At 43.2% G+C, this 21,472-nt stretch overlaps 1 protein-coding gene across 3 annotated transcripts; it reads right to left on the bottom strand.

The window, feature by feature from the left end:
* Positions 1-763: 763 nt before the first annotated feature.
* On the bottom strand, positions 764-21,013 carry jcada (junctional cadherin 5 associated a). Of its 3 annotated transcripts, none has more exons than XM_044177001.1 (5): positions 20,796-21,013; positions 11,727-12,250; positions 8,423-9,400; positions 3,970-7,556; positions 764-3,058 (listed from the first exon to the last, which is right to left on the bottom strand). In XM_044177001.1, exons 2-5 carry the CDS (start codon positions 12,095-12,097, stop codon positions 3,024-3,026), a joined length of 4,971 nt encoding a protein of 1,656 aa, XP_044032936.1. In that variant the 5' UTR covers positions 12,098-12,250; positions 20,796-21,013; the 3' UTR covers positions 764-3,023. The 3 variants fall into 3 exon arrangements, with proteins under 3 accessions (XP_044032936.1, XP_044032937.1, XP_044032938.1); XM_044177002.1 differs by lacking the exon at positions 20,796-21,013 and adding an exon at positions 20,493-20,783; XM_044177003.1 differs by lacking the exon at positions 20,796-21,013 and adding an exon at positions 20,200-20,221.
* Between the last annotated feature and the right edge of the window lie 459 nt (positions 21,014-21,472).

Raw genomic sequence — 21,472 nt, 5'->3', positions numbered from 1 at the left:
GTTGAAAATATTCCTGCACAAATTTTAATAACACATACACAAAATATTTCTACAGCTACGATTTTCTTTTTACATATATGCAAATGTGTGCGCAAAACTTTTTCACACATGCACTAAATATTTTACAGCTGCAAAACTTTATTACACATTCATAAACTTGAATTTGTGAGAATTCTTTTTTTTTAACAAATTCAGACATTCAGATATGTGCATGCAGTTTTTTCACATGCACACAAAGGTGATATACAACTGCAGGCAGTGAAATTATTAGTCAACATCATTTCACAAAGCTCTAAAAGAGAAAAAGTAGACAGCGAAAACAGAGTTTTAATCAAGAATGGACAGACTCTTAATGTTCAATCTTCCCACAGGCAGTTCTAAACCAGTATGTCTCATATGTTCAGAGACCGTGGCGATTATTAAAAGCGGCAATGTGAGCATCTTTTGAGCAGGTTAACACAGAGCATCTTTTGAGCAGGTTAACAAGGGGACAGATTTTTGGTCATTTTGCTAACAAGGGGATGGCATCCCCTCAAATCGCCTGCTGGGTAACGGGGTATATATACAATGCACAAAAGGTGCTAGGTGGGGTCCAACATGTCAATGCGGCCATGGTCACAAGACTACTTCCCAACAAAAACTAATGCAGTAGATCCTTATTTTTCAATGTTATTATTATTAAATATATGCATAACTGTCCAAACGTTCTCTTTGGATAAAATAATGTATATTAATGAATCACAACAAAATCAGAGACAAAATGTTTCATGCAAAGACTTTTATTTATGAATACTCTGCAGTACTGTACAATAGCACACACTTGTCCCTATTTCTGATCATTCTTAATGATCATTTCAAATATAGACAAATATTGTGCCTTCAAAAACAGTTCCCTTTTCACAATAATCTAAAAATACCTTGTTCTGTTTTAAATATGTAGCATAACTTTTTGAAAATAAAATATACATTATATGAAATATAACAGTTGTTTATTGGATAGACTATATAGTACCAAATGCAATTATATGCAAATACACCTTCTCTCTGTAACTTCTTAAGCATTTCATGCACCAAAAAAAAAAAAAAAAAAAAAGATGTTGCGCGCATACAAAAGAAGCTGTACATGTATGAAAATAGAAAATATCAAAGCAAGATGTGCACCAATAGTCTATATCATGTTACAAAGAACTTGCAGTACAAAAAGACCTACAAGAATGACCAGATAACACATTACCTGGAACACAGAGGTACGGGTACTGGGCTGGTAACAGGACAAAAACAAAACCTTGCACTGAGCTTCCACTGATGAACTCCAGTCAGATCCATTTCCATGCAAGTCTACAACCAGATCCTACAGGTTCAACATCAAATACAGCTGGATCAAAGAGTGACAGGGTCAAACAAGCAAACCAGAAGTTGCAGTTTTAGCTGGGAATTTTGGTATTTAACCCAGTAAATGTAGATGTCCAATGCATAGCATAAAGTTTGGTTTGGTATGTTTTTTAATTTCTTGTATTGCTACCCCATAAATGAAACGAGTGTAAATCAATTGCCAGTTATGCCCACAACTTAAAAAGAACTGATATGTCAACATTAAATGATTGAACATGTTCAGATACTGTGATTAGTATCCCAACAGCAATGTTCTGTACAGCATCAATATTAAGCTTCTTGAGTTAAATTTTATTTTTATTGCCAAAACAACTCCAAATGTTTTCATTAAAGTTAAATGAATTAGTAATGTCCAGTTTAAATTAGGATTCGTAAACTGACAATACTGAATGTGTTACACACAAATTATGTTCTCCACAGAAACAGTGTGTACAAGGCACACTGAGATCAAAATAGCTACATCTATCATTTCCTGCAAAAAAGCACTTCTGAAATCACACAAACTAAGATGTGAACAAAGAAAAATTCCACAGTTAAATATAGACTTCTGTTAATGCCACAAAATATAGATTTTCTTCTTCAACAGTATGAGGATTAACAAAAATAACACTTAAATCAGACATTTCTGATACACGTTGCGATTGCTGATGCTGAGAGTGATGGCCCCGGAGAACAGGTAGGGTGTGAACACGAATCCCTCCTATTGTAATCTCAAAGTATTTGATGAAGAGATTCTCATTGGTAACATAAAGCCAATAATCTCAGCAGTGCAAATCTAACACTTGCACCAAAAGGTAGAGCTTTAAAGCAGACGTTTAAATGGGATCAGCTCCTTGAAATGGAGATTTACTACTTAAAACATGCCACAAACGTCCCGTATATGACTATATTGCTATTGCTCTTGAGTGAAACTATTCAAGGACCACAGCGTTTCTCATTGCAATCCAGGCTCTCTGAGTACATTCTCTATCACACAAGTATAAGAATAAAGAGCATGGGGTTTCATTATTAGTAATACACCCAAAGACTACACTTCCAAAAATCTAGTCTTTTCTTAACATAGATAAGAAAATATACATTTCTTCAGCAATTAAATGTCTTAAATTGATTTTTTATATTCTTAATAAAATCTTATAACTCTTTCTTATTTACATTTGGTGTAGGTTAATACTGATTGTAATGCAATACTGTTGCCTTTCGTTTTTTTTCTGTTACATTTCTTTTGTTTGTTGAACAGAAGCACTTTACATTCATATTTCAACACCCAAGCTCGAGAAGGAGCCAAAGTGCAGACAGGAATAATGACATGCATTTTTCCAAAAGCAAAATCAAACTTCAAAAGTAGGAAGTCCGCTTGCTTGAGCAAATAAACTTTGAGAAGTGGAGAGAATGGAAGGACGAGGATGTCGAGGTTGAAAAGGCCTGGAGAATTGGCACCAGCGGTGCCTTTATTTGGCTGTAAAAATGCTCTCGCAGCACCAGGACAGTCAGTTCTGTGAAAATAATGTGTAACAATATTGGAGGGGTCACAGCTGACTAAGCCGTGAGGTGAGATGAAAGTCTTTGTTGTTGGAAAAAGCTGTTAACTTGAGAAAGACAGATTTCCACAGTGGTGAGGGCAGTGTCAAAGGTTACACTCTCTCCACTCGACTGGGGTCGTAGGAGTCTGATGAGAAAAGAGAGAAAGAAAAGATGAGACAACACAATCGAAAACAAGTCAGAACGATATTATTTGCCCTTGAAAAGGTGGAAATTAAAGGTACCCTGTGGTGTTCCTGACATCTAGTAATGCTATAAAGCAATCTTTTTACAAGGTAAAAAAGGTACAGGTCCCCATTTTGTATCGTACATGCACACGGGTGACATGATGCACATTCCTTCCAAAAGTTTTACACTATTCCAGTGATCTACAGGTAGTGGTAACATTCCAAGAAATGCAGCAATAAGCCAGCAAAGACAGGGAAGAAGACAGCTAGCAAGTAAACATGGATGTAGGATTTAAAATATTTTTTAAATCAGCTTTGTAAGTGCTTTATTAGGAAAGAAATGCATTCAACACGTTTGTTAGACCTCAAGGATACACACAACGCCTGTTGGTGAGTAACACTAAACATAAACAGTAACTTTGTTTACAAGAAACTGCACAGGGCACCTTTAAAGGAATAGATCAACATTTTGGAAAATTGGCCTATTTGCTTTCTTTTCAAGAACGAGATGAGAAAATTGATATCAGTACGGAGCTGGAGTCAGGACATGGTGAGCCTAGCTTAACATTAGACTGAAAGCAGGGGGAAACAGATAGCCTGGCTCAGTCCAAAGACCTACAAACTAAAAACTTACTATCACATCTAAGCTTTACTTATGATCCCGTTGTATCTTATTTGTTTAACACATACATACACAGAAATGTAAAAGCTGCAATTTTAGGGGGAGTTACGTGCTGGAACTATTTCTCAGCAAACTATGGAAGTCTTGACGTGAGGTTTACAGGTTTGGTACCATTACTAGAACAGAGACAAAACCAAAACCTGTGCAAAACAAGCATATCAAAAGGTTAATCTCTTAATTCCTTCATACCTGAGACAGAGAGCATCTCCTCATCCTCCATATTCGAGGGGCCACAGGTCCCAGTGCTGAAGCTGAGTGGAAGCGTTATTTCTCTCTTGGGAACGCTGCGAGGTTTAGGAAGCAGAGGAGGCTTCTGGAGCCTGGTGCGCTGCTTTGGTTTAGGCAACTTTTCTCCCTCAGTGCCTTGTGTCGCCTCAGCTCTACTGACCTCTGCTGTATTCTGTCCATCTCTCACCTTCTCCACAAGCTTTTCTTTGTCATCCTCCACCTCTCCTTCTGGCTCTTCTGTTTTTAATTCAACATCTGCTTCTTTACTCCCTTCATTTTTCGATTTTAGTGTAATCTCAACATCAATCTCTTCTGCCTCCTCTTCTTGTCTTTGCTCGTCCTCACATAACCCTTTATTCACTTCTTTAGGTTTACAGTCTTCTTCAGGATTTCCCAACTTGTCATGTGTTTCATGTGCATTTTCATGTTCATTTGGGTTTTCCTCCTCCTTCCCTCCTTCTTCCTCCAGTTTCTTATCCTCTTCCTCTTCTCGTTGCTCCACAACTTCATCCTTTGACTCTTCCTGAAGCTCACTCTCCTCTCTATCACCATCCCTCTCCTCAATCACAGAATCAACTTCTCCTCCGGACTCTGAACCTTTGAGATTGAGGCATCTTATTCGAGACAATGAGTCCAGCTCTTTCAGACGGGCCATTCTGTCTGTGGTTGACCTGCCCATAGATGTAGCAGAAGAACAAGCGGAAGAGTTTAGCTTATCTTGCAGGGATTCGATTAGTTTGCATGCTCCACCTCGGCCCCTCTTCTCCACACTGCACATGCTAAGTGCTAGCTTCTCATCAGGGGTGACTGGCAGGGATAGGGGAAGCTTACTGGGTGGGAACTCAGGCAGGTCCAGTACCACCAGGGACTGAATCTCTGTATCCTCATTGTCTTCACCATTACTGTGGTTGCTGCTGTGCTTTTGTCTGTCTCCTTCTTTGTGGTCAATTCCTGATCCTGTCTCGTTGACCTTGTCTGTCTCTGCTCCCTGAACAATCAGGGATTCCTCTTTGACTTGCTCACACTCTCCTATCACATGCTGTGTCTCTTCGCCTTGACTTTGTAGTCTCTCAGCTACAGTGGTATCCCTATCATCCTGGTTGTCCTCTGACTGTTTGTCAGCCACACCCAAGGCCTCAACTGGAACTTCTATACCCAGGATTCTGGCAGCCCTCTGCTCAATGGATTCATTTTCAGGGATACCTTTTGCGCATTTGACCTCATACAGGTTGCTGAGGTCCTCTGCAGGTAAAGAATTGGCTTTTTCTTGAATCAGTAAGTTCTCCAGGTGCTTATCTGCTATGGTTGACTCATTTTTATAGGTCAGAGGCTCAGAAATGGCGTATCTCTCATCGCCATCATCATTCTCAAACACAAAAGAAACCTCCCTGGTCAGCCTGGTGATATGTGGTGAACCCTCTTTCTGACATGATCTGCTGCTTTCACTCCTGGTTCTACAGATGCTTAAATTCACCTCACCCCTGAATGGTGGAACATTGTCTGATTTAGCCTTTCTCTCAGTCTCTACCTCAGCTTGAAGCTCTTTATTTGAATTGTGCTCAGGGCTACCACTACTTTTAACAAGTGCTGTCCTGCTCTCCCATGAGAGCTGCACTGACTGACAAAGCTCCTTATGATCGAGTGGAGATGGGACTGAGAGTGAGCGCTGCATTGGCTCCCCGGGACCACCAGGAGTCTCTGTGTAGACAGTTAATCCCACATCCCTCAGCAAGGACTCTTGAGGGACTGGGATGTCCTGTCTATAGAGCCGGTTTGACTCATTGTGTTGGGGTAGTGAGAGCAAGAGGCAACTGTCTCTGGGGCCTGGGTTGGGGAGTATGGATAGCTCATTTGTTGGTGGTATGTTGTTGGCCTGTGGCCTGGAGAAAGCACTCCTCATGTCCATGGAGTCTAGATCAGCTGTAGAAGCCAAGGATTTTGATCTGACTTTTATATTGTTGGGTTTTTCTATGTGCATTGGTGGAAGACTGATTGCTTCCCTGCCTGGTTCTGGACCTGCAGTGAAATGTGCTCCTGATTTAAAATGGTCTAATCTCTTATTCACCCAATCTACATCATCAATGCACTGACCCATGTTGGGTCTCTTGCTAATTGTGTCTTCCATCTCCTTATTAATGCTCTCCAGTTCACCAATGGCATCACAGGGTCGTCGGTTCACTGGCTTTAAGAGAAACTGACCAAAGGCCACTTGCTCTGCACTCTCCAGGGGACTGGAGCTGCTCTTCCTGGGAGAGGATGGCTGCAGGTCTCCCTGATCCCGGGCCTTTGATGGGGAGGATGGGTCTTGTTGTGAAGGGCTGAGGCTGAGACGGGAGAAGGCGCTGTTGCTAGAAAGATGAAGGTTTTTCTGGCCTGCCATAGGGTAACCATAAGAGGAGCTACTGTCTGTCCCTACACCACTGTCTGTGGTTGTGTCTGAGACAGACTGAATAGGCTCTTGTCTCCCAGGAGGAGACAAGACCTGGGGTTCTGGACTTTTCACCACTGTCAAAGGGGAACCAGTCTGGGTTTCCTGGTTTCGGTACTGGTTTCCAGGCCAGGACCCAGCATAGCACAACTCTTTGTCTTCACTGGCTTGAAGTGCCCAGGCATCTATTATCTCCTTCCTTAGAGGAGCCCTCTTGTAGTTCCTCATTGAGGATGTGCTGCTGGTGTGAAAGTGAGAGTAGTGGGGTTTGATGGGCATCTCATTCACTGACTTGCTCCGCACATTCGGGCTCTCTTTGAGGCCTACAGCGAAAGTGTCTGTGTTGGTCACAGTCAGGCTTGATATTGTCTCATTGTTGTTCTGATCTGCTGCTAAGTCTTTGTTGATGTTAGTCGGTGTATGAACAGGGACAGACACAAGGCAGAAGATGGTTTCACTCACTCTTCTCTTGGTATTCCTGTTGTTCTCTGGCCCTGAATCTGGGACAATTTTCTTCACTTGGGTGATGGTTTCTGCAAAGACCTGATCTGAGCTGGACCCCTGGTGAGTTGAAGTCCTTGTTAATGGGGCCTGGAAGGCTGAAGAGGGAGATGGAGGAGGACGTTGGTTTTTGGGATATCTGTTGTTGCAGTTTTGGTCAGTTGCTGGGAAGTTATCAACAGTCTCTTTGTGCAAATCACTGTGCCACCTGTTATTGTCATTGTCGAAGTCGCTAGAAGATGTCTGGTTAGAATCATCGGCCAGTTTGGCAGCGATGAAAGGCCCCAATGGCGGGGGCAAAAAGGCACTGTCGTCGGATGCAGGTTCCGACACGGTGACGCTGGGAAGCTCTTTGCGGATGTGGCGGATCTTGTCAGCATCCGTCAGGGAATTGCCACCCAGGGCTGAGGAAATATGGCGGATACGGGGATCATCAAAAGGGATATACTGGATCCCTCCACCAGGGCGCTCCTGGGTAGTATACATTGGGTAAAGCTGCTTCTGGCCAGACATGCTCCTGTCTCTCTGGGGATCAGGCCAGGAACCAGCTGGATGTCTGGTGAACCAGTGAGAGCCATCTGGAGTCACTTGTATCTGCTGGTACACATCCCCTCTGTGCCTAAGAGTAAAAACAACACACTTGCACTTTATCTAAGCAACAATGACTTCAACAAGACAAAAGGGAATAAAAAGACAGTGAAGGCTTCAAAAATAACTGAAGCGACGTAGCCAACCTAATTATATTGCTCTACTCCAGTATCTGTTGTAAGCGAGTTACTACTACTTTTGCAAATGTGGACTCAAGTAAAATGGCACTCAATTTCAGGATACAACATAGAGTATAAATTCATAGGACTGGACAGATATATTTATAAATATAAAATACAAATTTCACCAAAGAACATAGAACATATAATGATCTTGAGAAGAGTGGGGACTCTCCACTGTCAATGCATAACATAAAACCTATTCAGAGAGCTGGCGTGGGCCTTACATATAGAAAAGTATAGTAGGTAGTTTCAAGTTATGCTTTGTCACACTTTTTTAAGTTAAGTATCATCTGAGATGTATAGGTGTGACATTACATACAGTATTAAAGGGCTGTACCATCTCATGAACACTGAGTAAATTTTCCTGCAAGCAAAATATTATTTGAATGATCATATTCTGTGATACTGTCCTTAAAAGCATTCTTACACATTCTTACAAATAATTTTATAAACAATTCTTGAAATGTTTGGTGGATACTTTTTGAAACTTTTTAATCTGTACATTTATTACATTAAAATAAATTATTAATTATTCTCATGTTTACACTACAGAATATTACAGCCTCTTGAAGAAGTCCAACCAAATAATAACAATGTAAAACCAAGGTTTGGCTCTCACACACTCAGTGTTGAATTTAAAAGCACGGCTAATTAATGTCAAAGTGAAAAAAGTCTTGAATTTATTAATTAAGACAAAGAAAAAGACTAATTGTACCTGTAGTCAACAGCAATTTCACCATATCCCCGGCGCCCCCCTCCCATTATAGGAGCTCTTTTATATGATGGGGGAGGGATGTATCCTGGAGGTCCAGAGTCCTGTGCAAAATAGTCCAGTTGGGAGTCACCTGTCCTTGATATGGGAAGTGGCGTTCTGTCCCTGGCCTGGAGAATCACTGAGTCTCTCCCAGACAACATCTCACAGCTTCCCCTGATCTGCTGGTGCATCTCATAGGAGGGAGGTCTGGGTGGTCGGGTGAAGCGGGGCTTTGGTGTCATTGAGAGTTGGTTGGCGCTAGCTGGCCTGCCATTCTCCGGCCAGCGGGGTGCCCTATAAAGGTCGTGATGTGACAGTGGGTGGCCACTGACCCGCCTGTACAGTTCCTGACCGGACGAGGCTATGTCCACATATTGCACGCTCTCAGGCTGCAGCATCCTGGGCAGGGACTGGGATTTGGCTTTGGTCCTGGGGTGGACTACCATGCCCTCTGGTGTCCTGGCATGGAGCCGCTGCTGCTCCTGTGCCCAACGCTCACCCTCACTCTGTGACAGCTGGCGGCCAAAGCTCACGGCTGGACGCCACTCATCTGTTCCCAGGCTCTGGCACTTCCTCTCAGTCCCCATCCTCCACTGGTGGAGAGCGGCTTCCCTCTCTCTAGAGCGGGCCTGAGCCTGGGCCTGGGCCTGGGCCTGAGCCTGAGCCTGAGCCTGAGCCTGGGCCTGGGCCTGAGCCTGAGCCTGGGCCTGGGCTGCCCAGCGCTGCCTCTCGTGAGCTGCCCTCTGAAACTCCTCTGCAGACAACTCTTGGCCTCTTGCTTGTTGTGACCCTTCCGGCCTGCCATATCCCCCCTGCCCTCCTCCGTGGGGCTCTCTAAAGTCAGCGTAGTCCAGAAGCACAGTAAAGTCCTGGCCTCTCCTCCTCCAGTAGGACACGTCCTTGGACTGCGACTGAGGTCCTCTGGTGCCATCACAGAACCTGTGAGGAAACACACAAATAAAGGCGTCTGTATGCTTCAACTGAAGTGTTTGTTGGATGGCCTTAATAGTGTCTGAAATCCCCTCCCCCTACACCTTTCCGATGTCAGCATTGGGTTTTTGTAACTCTCCAAACCAGACAATCTGACAAGCAAGCCCAGTTTACACAGCAATTGGTTACATGTGCAAGAGTGAGCAGGGTTTGAACTTCTCTCTCAAGCTCACTTTTTTCATTCTTTACACCATTACTTGTGTCCCTTTTTGTGTTCAACACTATGAATTCCTTCCATGAAAGGTCAGACTATGTGTCATACAAACTAGTTTGTTTCAAGCATAACCCGACCTTTAAGATCCTTTGGTTTATTGCTGATTTAGAGATGAGCCAATGCAATGTGGTAAGTTACACACACTAGGGAAAAATGAATGAAGTTATGAGCACTTTTAAATTTTAAAGCAATCAAAACACTGAAATACAATTGTTCAGAGCCTTTAAATGCCAACAAATAGGTACTGTTCAAAGGATAAGAGGCAAAATAAACACCAACAGTCTACAATGTGGACAGATTCAAAAAAAGAAAGCATCGCCCACTAGATGGAGACAGATGACCATGAGTTGCAGTGCAGTGTCTGGTAATTGTGATTTTCTATGGGGCATAATGAATACATTACACAATGACACACAGTGGCTGTTAGTCCCGGATGTCCTCCAAGACAGATCAACAATTTAGAGGACGTTTCATTGACAGTCTTTCTATTGCACAGCTCCTAATCTGAGAAAATGAGCAGCATTTCACTAAACCAGCGTAAGGAAAGCTCCTAGTATATCTCGGAGAGGATGTTTGATGGCAGACCTGATGGGCTACAACAAGATGCAGTGGGTCTCTGCATACAGCCTGATCATTTCAGGTTATTTGTGGAGTGACTGACTGACAACGCAAACAAGACGCAAGCACATGTGTACACCCCCTCGAGGCCAAGGCCACTGAGCGTCCTTGACATTTCCATCCATGATCATCACTGGCCAGAAATGTTTGCTTGGGCAAGAGGGGCTAGTTATGCCAATCTGCTAAATTTGAGGGCATCTCATGTAAGATGAGTTACCATCATTAGTCTAATTGGGTCTAAGTAGCACTGCGTAATGGGAGTGCCAAGATAGGCCTGTTCCTTATCTAAACTAAAGCTGCCAGGCAAAACGGATTTGGATGAGAGGAAAAAAAGGATGAACAAACAACAGACTGAAATCGCAGAACATATGTCTTTGCAATTCCTACATTCCCAATAGAATGCTCTGATAGCACTGGCAGAGCAGCGACATGAAAATGCGGATTACTAGTCTCAAAGACTAAAACTGAAAAGTGAAAAAGCACTAACAACCACTGACAATATTCAAGGTCATTTGACTTTTTTCAGATGCTGTGTGGCAAAAAAGGATTAGGGGGAAAAAAATAAAGTCAGGCAAACAAAATGTAAAGAAAAAGGGAAAAACTCTGACAAGCCTGCCTAATTGTGTGGACATGGGAACAGCTGTATTGACTTTGTCTCAGTTACAGCACACTAACCCCCTGAACTGGTGCAAATAGGCAAACTAAACAATCCTATTTTCAGGAAAAAACAGACTGGCAGCAGCCTGGCGATATTTCTGGAAATATCATATGTTCTAATAATCCCTACCCAAGAGGGTTTCAATTGCATAACTGCAGACTAAGCTAAATATAGCCTATCCTCCATATACATATTTAAATAAACCCTATATGAATCCTGTATTATTGATGGGGTATGCATTATGTAAATCGGTATAGTTCTTGTGAAACAGTGGAAGCTGGTTAGGCATACTGGGAATGTTTGGGGGTAGAATGGGGAAGGGGGTATCCTGAAAAAACTGGCAACCTGTGTGTGTAAGACTGGGCATGCTCAAATGGGGCACATAGGTTTGCCCAAAAGCTGTTTTGATTACAACTCCAAGGTCCCATGTGGCAGATTAAGACTCCAGCACACATTATCCCTCCCCCCAAGACTTGATTGGGAAGAGGAGGAGAGAGTGGAATAGAGATAAATTGGGAGGAAGTTACACACAAGGGGAAAGACAGAAGCAAGAGAGAGATGGCAGGAGGGACTGAGCCTCAGTGTTAGAGAGTTCCATTTGAGATGCGATCCAAAATCTCAATGCAAATTATATAATTTAATCTGCTCCATCAAAGCGCCATAACAATGAATGATTGTGTCATTTATCAATAAAGGGTGAAGACAACCAGGATAGGGCATGCAAAAGGATCAATCAGACAGGAGCACATCACTGGCCTCAAGGTACAGCACACACTACAGCTTACCCGCTGTCTGAGGTCAGCGACTCTCCCAAGGAGTGGGTATCAATTTGACTCCGGCTCTCGCCCTCCCGCCTGGACTGGCTCCTCTCCCTGTGTTCGTTGTTGTTGTTGGGACAGCCACCGCCGTATGCTTGGGGCTGCCTGGTTCCACCACCGTTCCCATAGGGCATCCCGGGCCCTCTTTCATAGCCGTTCACTGTCTTGGGGTTGGGCCTGTTCTCCAAGATTTCATGATGTTTGCTGTAGGACGGCGGTGAGGACGAAGGAGCCTGGCAGGACGAGGATGCAGGGGCTGGGGTAGGTGTGGAGGAGGAGGTGGTATGCTTGGGCAGCTTGTATCCATGAGAGATGAGGAGGTCCTCCACGCTGTACATGGTCGTATTTGTTTATGCTGGTGTGTTTTCTTTTTTCCTTTCTCTTCCTTTTTTTTGAGAGAGAGGAAGGTAGGTCGGTTGTCAAGGCGTCTCTGCTTCTTCCCTACGTGCAGCGGCAGGATCACCGGCACAGCTGCGCAGCTGAGGCCATCACTGGGAAAAAAAAGAAAGAGGGGGACGACATGAAGAGACAAGAAGAGAGACAGAGAAAAGAAGGTGACGGTAAAACCATTATCCCCGCTTCCAGTTTTTTGTCAAGGGTCCCAACCCATATGGACAGTTGAGAGGACGAAACAAAAAAAGACCCCTGAACCCAAATTCTGAGCCGCCATGACAAAACCGAGATCACCCGCCTTCCCAGCAGCCTGTCCCTCCCTCCTCTCCAGTCCTCCTAGCAACAACCTTCTTTCCATCTCATTCGGAGATTATAGGCACCAAACCGGTCCATGTCCAGAACTGAGAGGACAGGGAGGTAAACAAACACCCTGAAAAACAACTCTCAATAGCATGATGATCAGCAGCGGCAAGAGTTTCAGAAGGCTGCTAGTGCTGCAGTGAACTGTCACTGTTTACAGTGGACTCCCTGTAGACTTCCATACAGTGGCTGTAAGGTAGCTGTTAGCAGCCAACCACTGCTCATGTTTTGCATCAATGAGGCAACTGGGGGATTGTATTCCTCTCTGCTCATCATCCTCTCTCTCTCTCTCTCTCTCGACATCTTTTCTTCATCTCAAAAGTATTTTCTGGTTAAAGTCTAAAAGGATGAGGACATTTTTTCAGGTATATACCATAGAAAATGTCAGGCTTGGATAAGGGTTTGCATATTCCACAACTACTACTTTCATTTATGAATCCTTGAGAAAGTTATAGAATTGAAATTAATATAAAAAGTATAGAATATCGGAATCGAAAGGAACTGAACTAATGATTCAACATGCTCCATGCCCTCTTTTATGGTGTCTGTCTGTGTGTAAAGCTCAAATGATTGGCCAATTAATCGATCAACAGAAAATCATTTAAGTAATTTCTTTAGGCAAAAATGCCTCAAATGTGAATTCTGGGGGTTTTCTTTGTCATCTATGATAGTCATTTGAATATAGTAAAAGAGTGTTGACTGTTGGTTGGACAAAACATGCAATGTAAAGAAGTCACCTTGGGCTCTGGGAAACTGTGATGGAAATTTTTCACTATTTTCTGACATTTTATAAATCACACAATTACTCAATTAAGCTTGAAGATGAAATAGTTGCCGTGGGACACTGACACTGCAAAAACCAGTTAAGCAAGGGACATTGCAATAACACAGAGTAAACCCTAATAATCAAAAATTATATAGGTAAAATAGCATTATGAGTTTTGCTTTCTGCCCAAAAAATTATTATATGTATTAGTATCAAGGACTGATGAGCAACTGAATTGAATATACCCAGGGTGCATCTACTCATGATGTAATGCCCTTGATGAAGTCATGCTTGCTGCCTTGTCAACAGGACAGATGCTGCTGCAGCCCACTCATTCAATACTCTCCACTGGAACAGACTGCCAACAACCTGGCTGTCCTTAATAAGAAATGGCATTCAGGAACAGCAGTATGAGACTCGTTGCCAGAATCAAATGCTGTTCAGACAGTTTAAAAGCCAATCACACTATGATTGTTTAATGGCAGAGCCAAATTGCTTGTTTTCTGTTCTGAAAAACAGACGGCAGACACAGCCTCACTGAAATGTATTCAGCTGCAAACAGATTAGCATTTGTTTTGCTTCTTAGCATTTGTTTAGCCATGATAGTCCCATAGAGATGAAAAAATTCATCTATGAAAGGAGTCCTGACTCAGAGGGCAGCATCACTACCCCATTCTATTCGCTCCTGCCCCCTCCCTCCTCCTTGTACCTGAACCTTAGGATAGCCTACTAGGTGATTAACAGGATCCAAGACCGTGAAATGCCGCTCTCTTTGTATGTCTGGCTCTCTAATACGATTATCTTTTTCATTTAAAACCTTAAACCTGTTAGTTTTGGAGGATTAACTCTTGGCACTTACCCAGTTAATACTTTTGTTGAGTTTAACTCTTTCCATTTGCGTTTTGAGTAATCTCCTCAAGGAGAGGCTAGTTCTGAGTTTGGTAGGGAGGTTCATTTGAACAATATCAATGCGAAAAATGGGTTTTGGTTCGCTAAATTTGCTTCCAGATAAGGACGTGGACCTGGGACAATTGTAGTTGAACTTGTGCTGGGCAACAGATCAGTGACTATGTTCACTAAGTCACTAAGTTTCAGTGTCTCTGAAATACTGTAAACACCAGCAAAATGAAATCCAAGATGGAAATATTTGTGGCCATTTGTCACTACAGATTATTCACCCAAACTCATATGATGAAATGTAAACTTTATGCTTCCATACTTTAAATAAAGAACCAACACCAACACAGCGTTGGAGAAGCCAATATCAGACTTCGAGATCAGAGTTTTTTCCCTGTAGATGAAGCCTATCCCTCCAACCAGGCAAAGGCTTAATTAAGTGAGCCTTAGGTCAAGGGCTATGTTCATTACTATGATAATTCACTTTTGTTATGATATATGCAAATGAACCTGTTTTAACTGCACATCAATATGCTGTGTAATCTAGCCAAACCCTTAATCTAAGGCAATTGCTCTTGGTGTCATCACTAAATGAGGATTATCTCTATCATCAGTAAGTGAGGATTTCCTCCTGTAAAGTGACCTGCTCTCATTCAGTCCCCCCATCTCTACCCCACCACCAGTCCTTCCTTTCCATGACAAGCTCCGTTTAAATACTGCTAATGCTGTTACGCAATGGAATTACCCATTTTATATCAAATAAAACCTCGGATTCAAGCAACGGTATGCAACAATGGTCAGCTTTCATTCCCCTAAACACAACAACATTGTGTTTCGCTACAATGCCTTCTTGTGTGAAAAAGATTGGCATTACAGGCTCTTGAATTTGGCAACTGGGAAAAAAAGTGCAGATCTGCTGTATTTTAATGACACGGCTCACTCAAAGAGAGAAATTAATGATATAGTTTATGGATAACATATGCTGCAAAGTAAGCTAAAAATAAATAGAACCACATGAGGGCTGGCATTTCCCTGCAGACGACCCTCACACCAGCCTCCACATTTTCTCTCATCAGCCAAGTACACTACTACTGTAACATCACTTACATTTACTACGCAGCAAGATCGCCGCTTTTGAGGTCAAGCGGTCTTTTTTTAAGGCCACGGCTTGTTTATTAAAAACAGATACAAGCATTTTTTAGCTGTGTTGGGGGGGGGCTGTGCCCTTACTGGTGGCTACACAAGCGGCAGGCTGCAGGGGCATGACGGCTTGCAGGTTGGCAGTTTGGTGTCAGCTCCTTATTCATGGCCCAACTGAGATGAGGGCATAGTGGGGAGGTGAGGAGGAAGGCAAGCAGAAGGACAGTATGGGTGGCAGACAATGCAAGACAGAGACCTAGATCAGGCCTCAGGGAGGACAGAACTGCAGAGTTAGAGGGTGTTAGTAAATAGTCCAGATTGCAGGCATGGGTTACAGGCTATGTAAATAGACTTTATAGAGAGTGAGCAGTCGTGAAAGTCTATGAAAATATACTGTAATAAACAGAAGATGTTCTGTATTGTGGTCAAAACAAATTGAGTAACAGTGATTAATGTTGCCCTGAAGAAGACACAGAGATGTGTTAAAATAGCACATCCCTCCTAAAAGTGAAGAACTACAGACAAGAACAAATCTGGATTTAACAGGCTCCAGCATAAAAACACCACAACAAAAGAAATCTCATACACCAGAGCCTGGAACCAAAATATGATTAGCCTGCTTCCTAAAATATTCCACAAGAGCCGCACCTCTCCAACACATTGTTCCCAGTCTCCTTGGATCTATAACAACTGTCCCGAGTGGGTGTGTACTTGGCTAGTCTCTGGCCTGCATCTGTTAGGACTGTGCACGCACAGGGATTTCTCAGGGATGACAGCCCATCACATTCAGCAAACAGCAACAGTCCGTAGATTGTTTATCTTTGTGACATCACTGTGTCCAGTGGAGGGGCCGTCTCTCTTCCTGAGGAAGTGCGTCGCTGCGGGGACGGAGGAGAGCCGACGGTGTCGCAAATGTTTCCAATCAGGCTCTCTGCAGGCTCGTGTTTTTCCCGGGGAAAGAAGTTGGAGGCCTGTTTTTGGCTGGGGCTTGAAGAATAAACAGCCAAACAACCGCAGGCCATATTTTACCTCACACTGACCTCTAGAAAGCACAATGTTCTCCACTTCAGGTAGACTGTAACTCAGCAACATAAAGTGTGGGCATATCTGGGGAGCTATCTGCCCTCTAGACACTCGCCATCCATCAAATAAATCCCACTGGTCTCAGGAGCGATGCAACTATAGTTTAAGGCAATTATGACCTATTGCAACAATGAAAAATGATGGCAGAAAATCTCTGGAACATGTTTGTAAACTATCAAATGAACATCTGTTTAAATGATGGGTAACAACAAAAAGATTTCACTTTCCATTACAAAAGAGAGCTCATCACCACGTTGCAACCCATGTGCTTTCTCTAGCATCCACACCCTCCTGGTAGAGAGAGTAGCAACAGGCAGGCCCCGTGCATTGTGAGTCAATTAGCTCATGCGGAAAGTTTTAGCCAAAAAACACCCACTTACGTTATTTTGTTGAGCACATCCCATGGCAACAGTTGTTTTGCTTTTGTGAATGAAAGCACACAGACAATAGCATGTGGGCTGCTAAAATATTCCCGCTGCATTGCCTCAATCCAAAACTTATTACAGTCAGACTCCACTGGCAGCGAAATCAAAGGCAGTATGGGATGGAGTGGGTGTGTGTGTGTGTGTGTGTGTGTGCGTGTATTCCAACACATCACAGTCTGAAATAGTATGGTCTGGTTCTGATTCATTTCAGACTGTCAAAAAGTAGTCCAGCTGAACATTTGTCTAATGCAGTATCCGTGTTTCAGTCCAAAGAAAATGTTAAATAACTGCCTTACGCACAACAGTATAGCTAATAGCTCATTAATGCTAAAGGCAAAGCTATGCAGCAACCAGTACGACACTGACGATGTGAGGGTAATTATATCAATGGACTCATTTTACATTGTATAGCAGGCTTTGCTCAGTTCAGCTGAAATGTAGCTATTTGACATCATGAGATTTCCTTCAACTGAATGCATCCAACACTCATATGTGGAGGAAGATTCAGGGCTATGCATTTGCTCAAAAACGGCACAGCTCATGCCAACATTTAAAAATGATCATTTCATATGAGGAAAAAAAGAAACATAAAGATTATTAGGCACGCTAATCCACAATGGCACTGTTCTGCAACATAGTTGCATAGCTTCACCTGCACTGAACTATTTCCAACCCATGCTGTTTCTGAGCATGCCAAACAGGCTTCATGGTAATTAGTGTCTGTCAAGGTCTGGGGCTTGCTAGAGATGACAGTGGCATGGTTTATCAGCCAGAAACACAGTGATCAAAGGGTTAGCACGCTCTGGCTTTCTGCTAATCAGATGGACTCTGCATGCATCTTGCACAATATTATAGAAGGAACGGTACAATCCATAAACATATTTTACCAAGACAAAATCCAAGAGACTATGCCTCATCAAGAAAGCTTAAGCACATCAAGAGTATGATATTATATATGATATAAGACAGTTGATAGGATGTGGCAACAGCAGAATTCTGTTGATGACAGATGTGTTGCAGATTACAGGTGGGATCAAAAGGCTCTCACACACAATGTAACTAAAGTGTTGTCATAGTGGATGGCCTGATGAATATGGAAAACTGCTATGTAAATACATGAAATTGATTGGTCAGGGTTATCTCAAGGGCTTAATCACTGCACTGGCATAAAACAGACACACAGAAATCACAAAGCAGGCAGCTCAACTATCTGCCAACCATGAACATCCACCGGCTAGCATCCAGCTAAGATATAACAATATATAAGCTGAACGTGCATTCCATTTCAGGCCTCAGATTCACTGCCCTGCATTCTCGCTCTGAGAGGCACACTGGCAGATGTCAGTAGCTTTCACACGTTTCTGGCTGGCTTCATCCACCAGCCTCCTTCCTCCTGCCTGCGTCACCTCTGCTCTGACATCACACGTGACATCAGGCAGGACCTCCGAGGGGATCCCTGTAGCCGGGCAAACATCCGATGACTTTCAAAGGCTTCGGCTATAGCTACCCAATGGCAGAAAAACTAATTTTCTTGATGCACTTGACCTAGAAATAAAGCTGAAGACAGACAGAGAGTGGACAGAGAGAGGAAGAGAGTCTGTCAAACCTTCTGAAACAACTAGTGCACACATTACTGGAAAGGGAAAGTCTAGCCCTGGGATAACCAGACTGCCTGCAACACCAGGAAGTTATCACAGCCCACACTTATCGCTGGCTGTTTGGACCACTCCTGAAAGTTGAACTGGTATGACTCATTTCATGGCCGTGGAGTGCCCCTCCAGTTTCGCTGACCAACCCTTTCCTCTGCTGGAAGGAATTAATGAGCTGCTTCCCTTCTTAATACGCTCCCCATCCCACCATACCGCACCCCCTCTCAGGGCATCTAGCAGGGCCTTGTGTTCACACACCATCCCAGTCTTAAGGATGTGTGAAAGACCTACCACATAACACATATGCGCCCACGCACACACACTTGAGATTTTTCTTACCCTTTCCTGTGAAAATGCACATTAGCTGGTGCTGGTCTGGGCTATGTTTTGCAGTAGTTTGTCTTTTTTAACTCGTCAGCTGCTGTTGTCTACAAATCCTGCACACTGTCTAGAAAATGCTACTTTACTGACATTTACTAACAGCTATGATGTAAGCTCACTGAGCTATGAAAGGTCTTGGCAAGAAGGAACAGATCACTCCTGGGCAATGTTAATAGTACTACCATAAATTCTATAAAGAACACTACGCAAAATAATTAGACCTGAGGCCATGACAGACCGGCCCAAATAGGAGTGAGTTGATCAAATCTGATGGGATAAAATGGGATGATGGTACTCCATGTGTTCACTGCAGCAACATTGTAATTACTAAGTGATAACATAATCTTGAACTTGAACAGATAAGGTGAAATCTTGGCTTTGACAATCTGGCCTCTAGAGGTCCCTAAGTGACAGTAACAATTTATGTGCAAGACCTTCTAAAAATTAAAGCCATTAAGCAATTGCAAACACTGCCATAATTTGAGGTTTGAGTAAAGAGCAGAGGTGAGTGTTTCATCCATCCAGTCTTGTAAGCTATTAAAAATGACCACGCTGGGAAAACCTTTTTAAGTTCAGCATGCAATATTAAAACGTAAATCTTAAGCACATAACATTATTTACCAGTTTAAGCAAACTGACAGCAGGATAGCTGACAGTATGGTCATGCAAGGTTATGAGGCAGTGAGTGCAGGAGGCTGCATGGGGGAAGGAGAGGAGAGGTCAAGCAGCAGCCATCATCATGCAAACAGCAGGTGTGACAAAGTGACAACATGCAAACATCAAATCAACCTAAACTTGGCATTACATGCCAAGGGGCTATTTGAAGCTCATTTCCATCGCCATTTGGTGTTCCTAAGCATCCGACCAGAACCGAGAGCTACACATTACTGGACCCGAGTGTTGTCATCGTGTCGTTATGAAATGATTGACAGGCTCGGCGTGATGGTAGCCCCGCTGGTTCCGTTGCAGGTTGCTGCCGTAGCTTCCTAGCCTAGCCCCGATACGCGCAGTTCACAGATGCAGGGAGAAAGCACGCCAGATTCTGCTAAAACATCTGTCTGTTTAAGGTTTCGTTACAGTAAGCAATAGATGCATACCTGTTTTAACAAGACTTTCATCTTATACGGATCAGTGGTTAAATGGTTAAATTCGACGGATGAATGACCCACTAGGCTATAAAGTACAGACTGTATTTCAGTGATAGCTCTGTTTTATAACTCCAACTGCTTACTATCGCCCCTCACAGTACAATGTGGATGGAATACGACTGTGGAAATTTAAGGCAAAGCAATTCTACAAGTTAAAATTGTAAGTAATAGCTGTTTGGAGTAACACAGAATGCCTACCGAATACAAGCCATGGCCGCAGTATTTCGCTTAAGTCCATAATTTGTGTTTCTCTCGATATAAATCTCTGCTCGTAAACTAGGACATATAAAACTGCGTAATTTGGACGGAGTTTGGCCTCTCTTCTCACAGCAGAGAGAACGGCACACAGCGGGGCTAACGCTAGCCTGGCTAGCTCCATCAGCAATCTTTAACCTTCAGCTGATAGGAGCGCGTCCGCAAATAGTGGCAGTCGCCACCGCACACGCTTCAAGTTAAAAAAAATAAAGACTGCCATCCTCCCACTCCTTCACCTTCTAATGTCGCGTCCTGAAAGTGACACAGTATTGTCCTAAATCCTCTAATCCCGGCAGAGGAGGCAATGACAGCCGGACAAGAGCCGTGGTAGCTGGCTTGGCTGCAAGTTGAGGGACCGCTGGAAATGTTAAACGCAGAGCAGATGCGACTCTCAACCTCAGTCTGCTCCTCACAGCTGCTGCTCGCTTCCTCAGCCGACCGCATGTGTCGCGAAATAAATAAATAATAAAAAAAAAACACAATCCCAACGAATGCCTGAACTAAAGGCGGTGTATCGCTCGACCGGGAGCCACTCTTACCTGTGAAATGCGTCGTTGCGGTGCCGCCTAGTCCCCAGCGCTCATCCCCGCCGCTGCTCTGGACGGACTGAGCTGGGATCTGCTGAGGGAACAGCCCTTCTGCACTACAGCACAGCACTGAGGAAACTCTTCTCCAGCGGGGAGGCAGCTGGATGCTGCTCACCGATAAGGTCACTTCACACTCAGCATTTCAAGACTCATGCAGTCTATCTATCTATCTATCTATCTATCTATCTATCTATCTATCTATCTATCTATCTATCTATCTATCTATCTATCCTTTTCTAAGCAGACCATAGAAATTTTAATATTACATAATTTACATAGGCCTACTGTAGCCTAATTACTATGACTGTAATCAGAATGGTTGATGTCAGCCTGTACTTGCAAATGAAAATGTGTGTAAGCTGACCATCACCTCCACACAGCAACAATTTCGATAAGTGATTAATCACTTAAGTCAAAAATTCCAAAAGTTCTCTGGTTCCAGGTTGTTGTTGTTTGTTGTTCTCATATGTGACAATTTGCTGCTTTTCCTTGTCTTGCATTATAATAAACTGAATATCTTTGGGGTTTGGACTGTCGGCTGGACAAATCAACATGTGTTGACATCATTTGGGCTCTAGCAAATTGTGATGTTTCACTGTTTTCTGATGTTTTACAGACCAAACAATGAC

The sequence above is a fragment of the Siniperca chuatsi genome, linkage group LG19 (assembly GCF_020085105.1).
Source record: "Siniperca chuatsi isolate FFG_IHB_CAS linkage group LG19, ASM2008510v1, whole genome shotgun sequence".
NCBI lineage: Eukaryota > Metazoa > Chordata > Actinopteri > Centrarchiformes > Sinipercidae > Siniperca > Siniperca chuatsi.
Note: the sequence above shows the minus strand (reverse complement) of the source record. Positions and strands in the feature narration are given on the sequence as shown.

Coding starts and splice junctions, on each gene's coding strand:
- jcada (XM_044177001.1), bottom strand. CDS start 12,097: ATGTACAGCGTGGAGGACCTCCTCATCTCTCATGGATACAAGCTGCCC. Junction 7,557..8,422: donor GAAATTGCTGTTGACTACAG/GTACAATTAGTC, acceptor TTTTACTCTTAG/GCACAGAGGGGATGTGTACC. Junction 3,059..3,969: donor GGAGATGCTCTCTGTCTCAG/GTATGAAGGAAT, acceptor TTTTCTCATCAG/ACTCCTACGACCCCAGTCGA.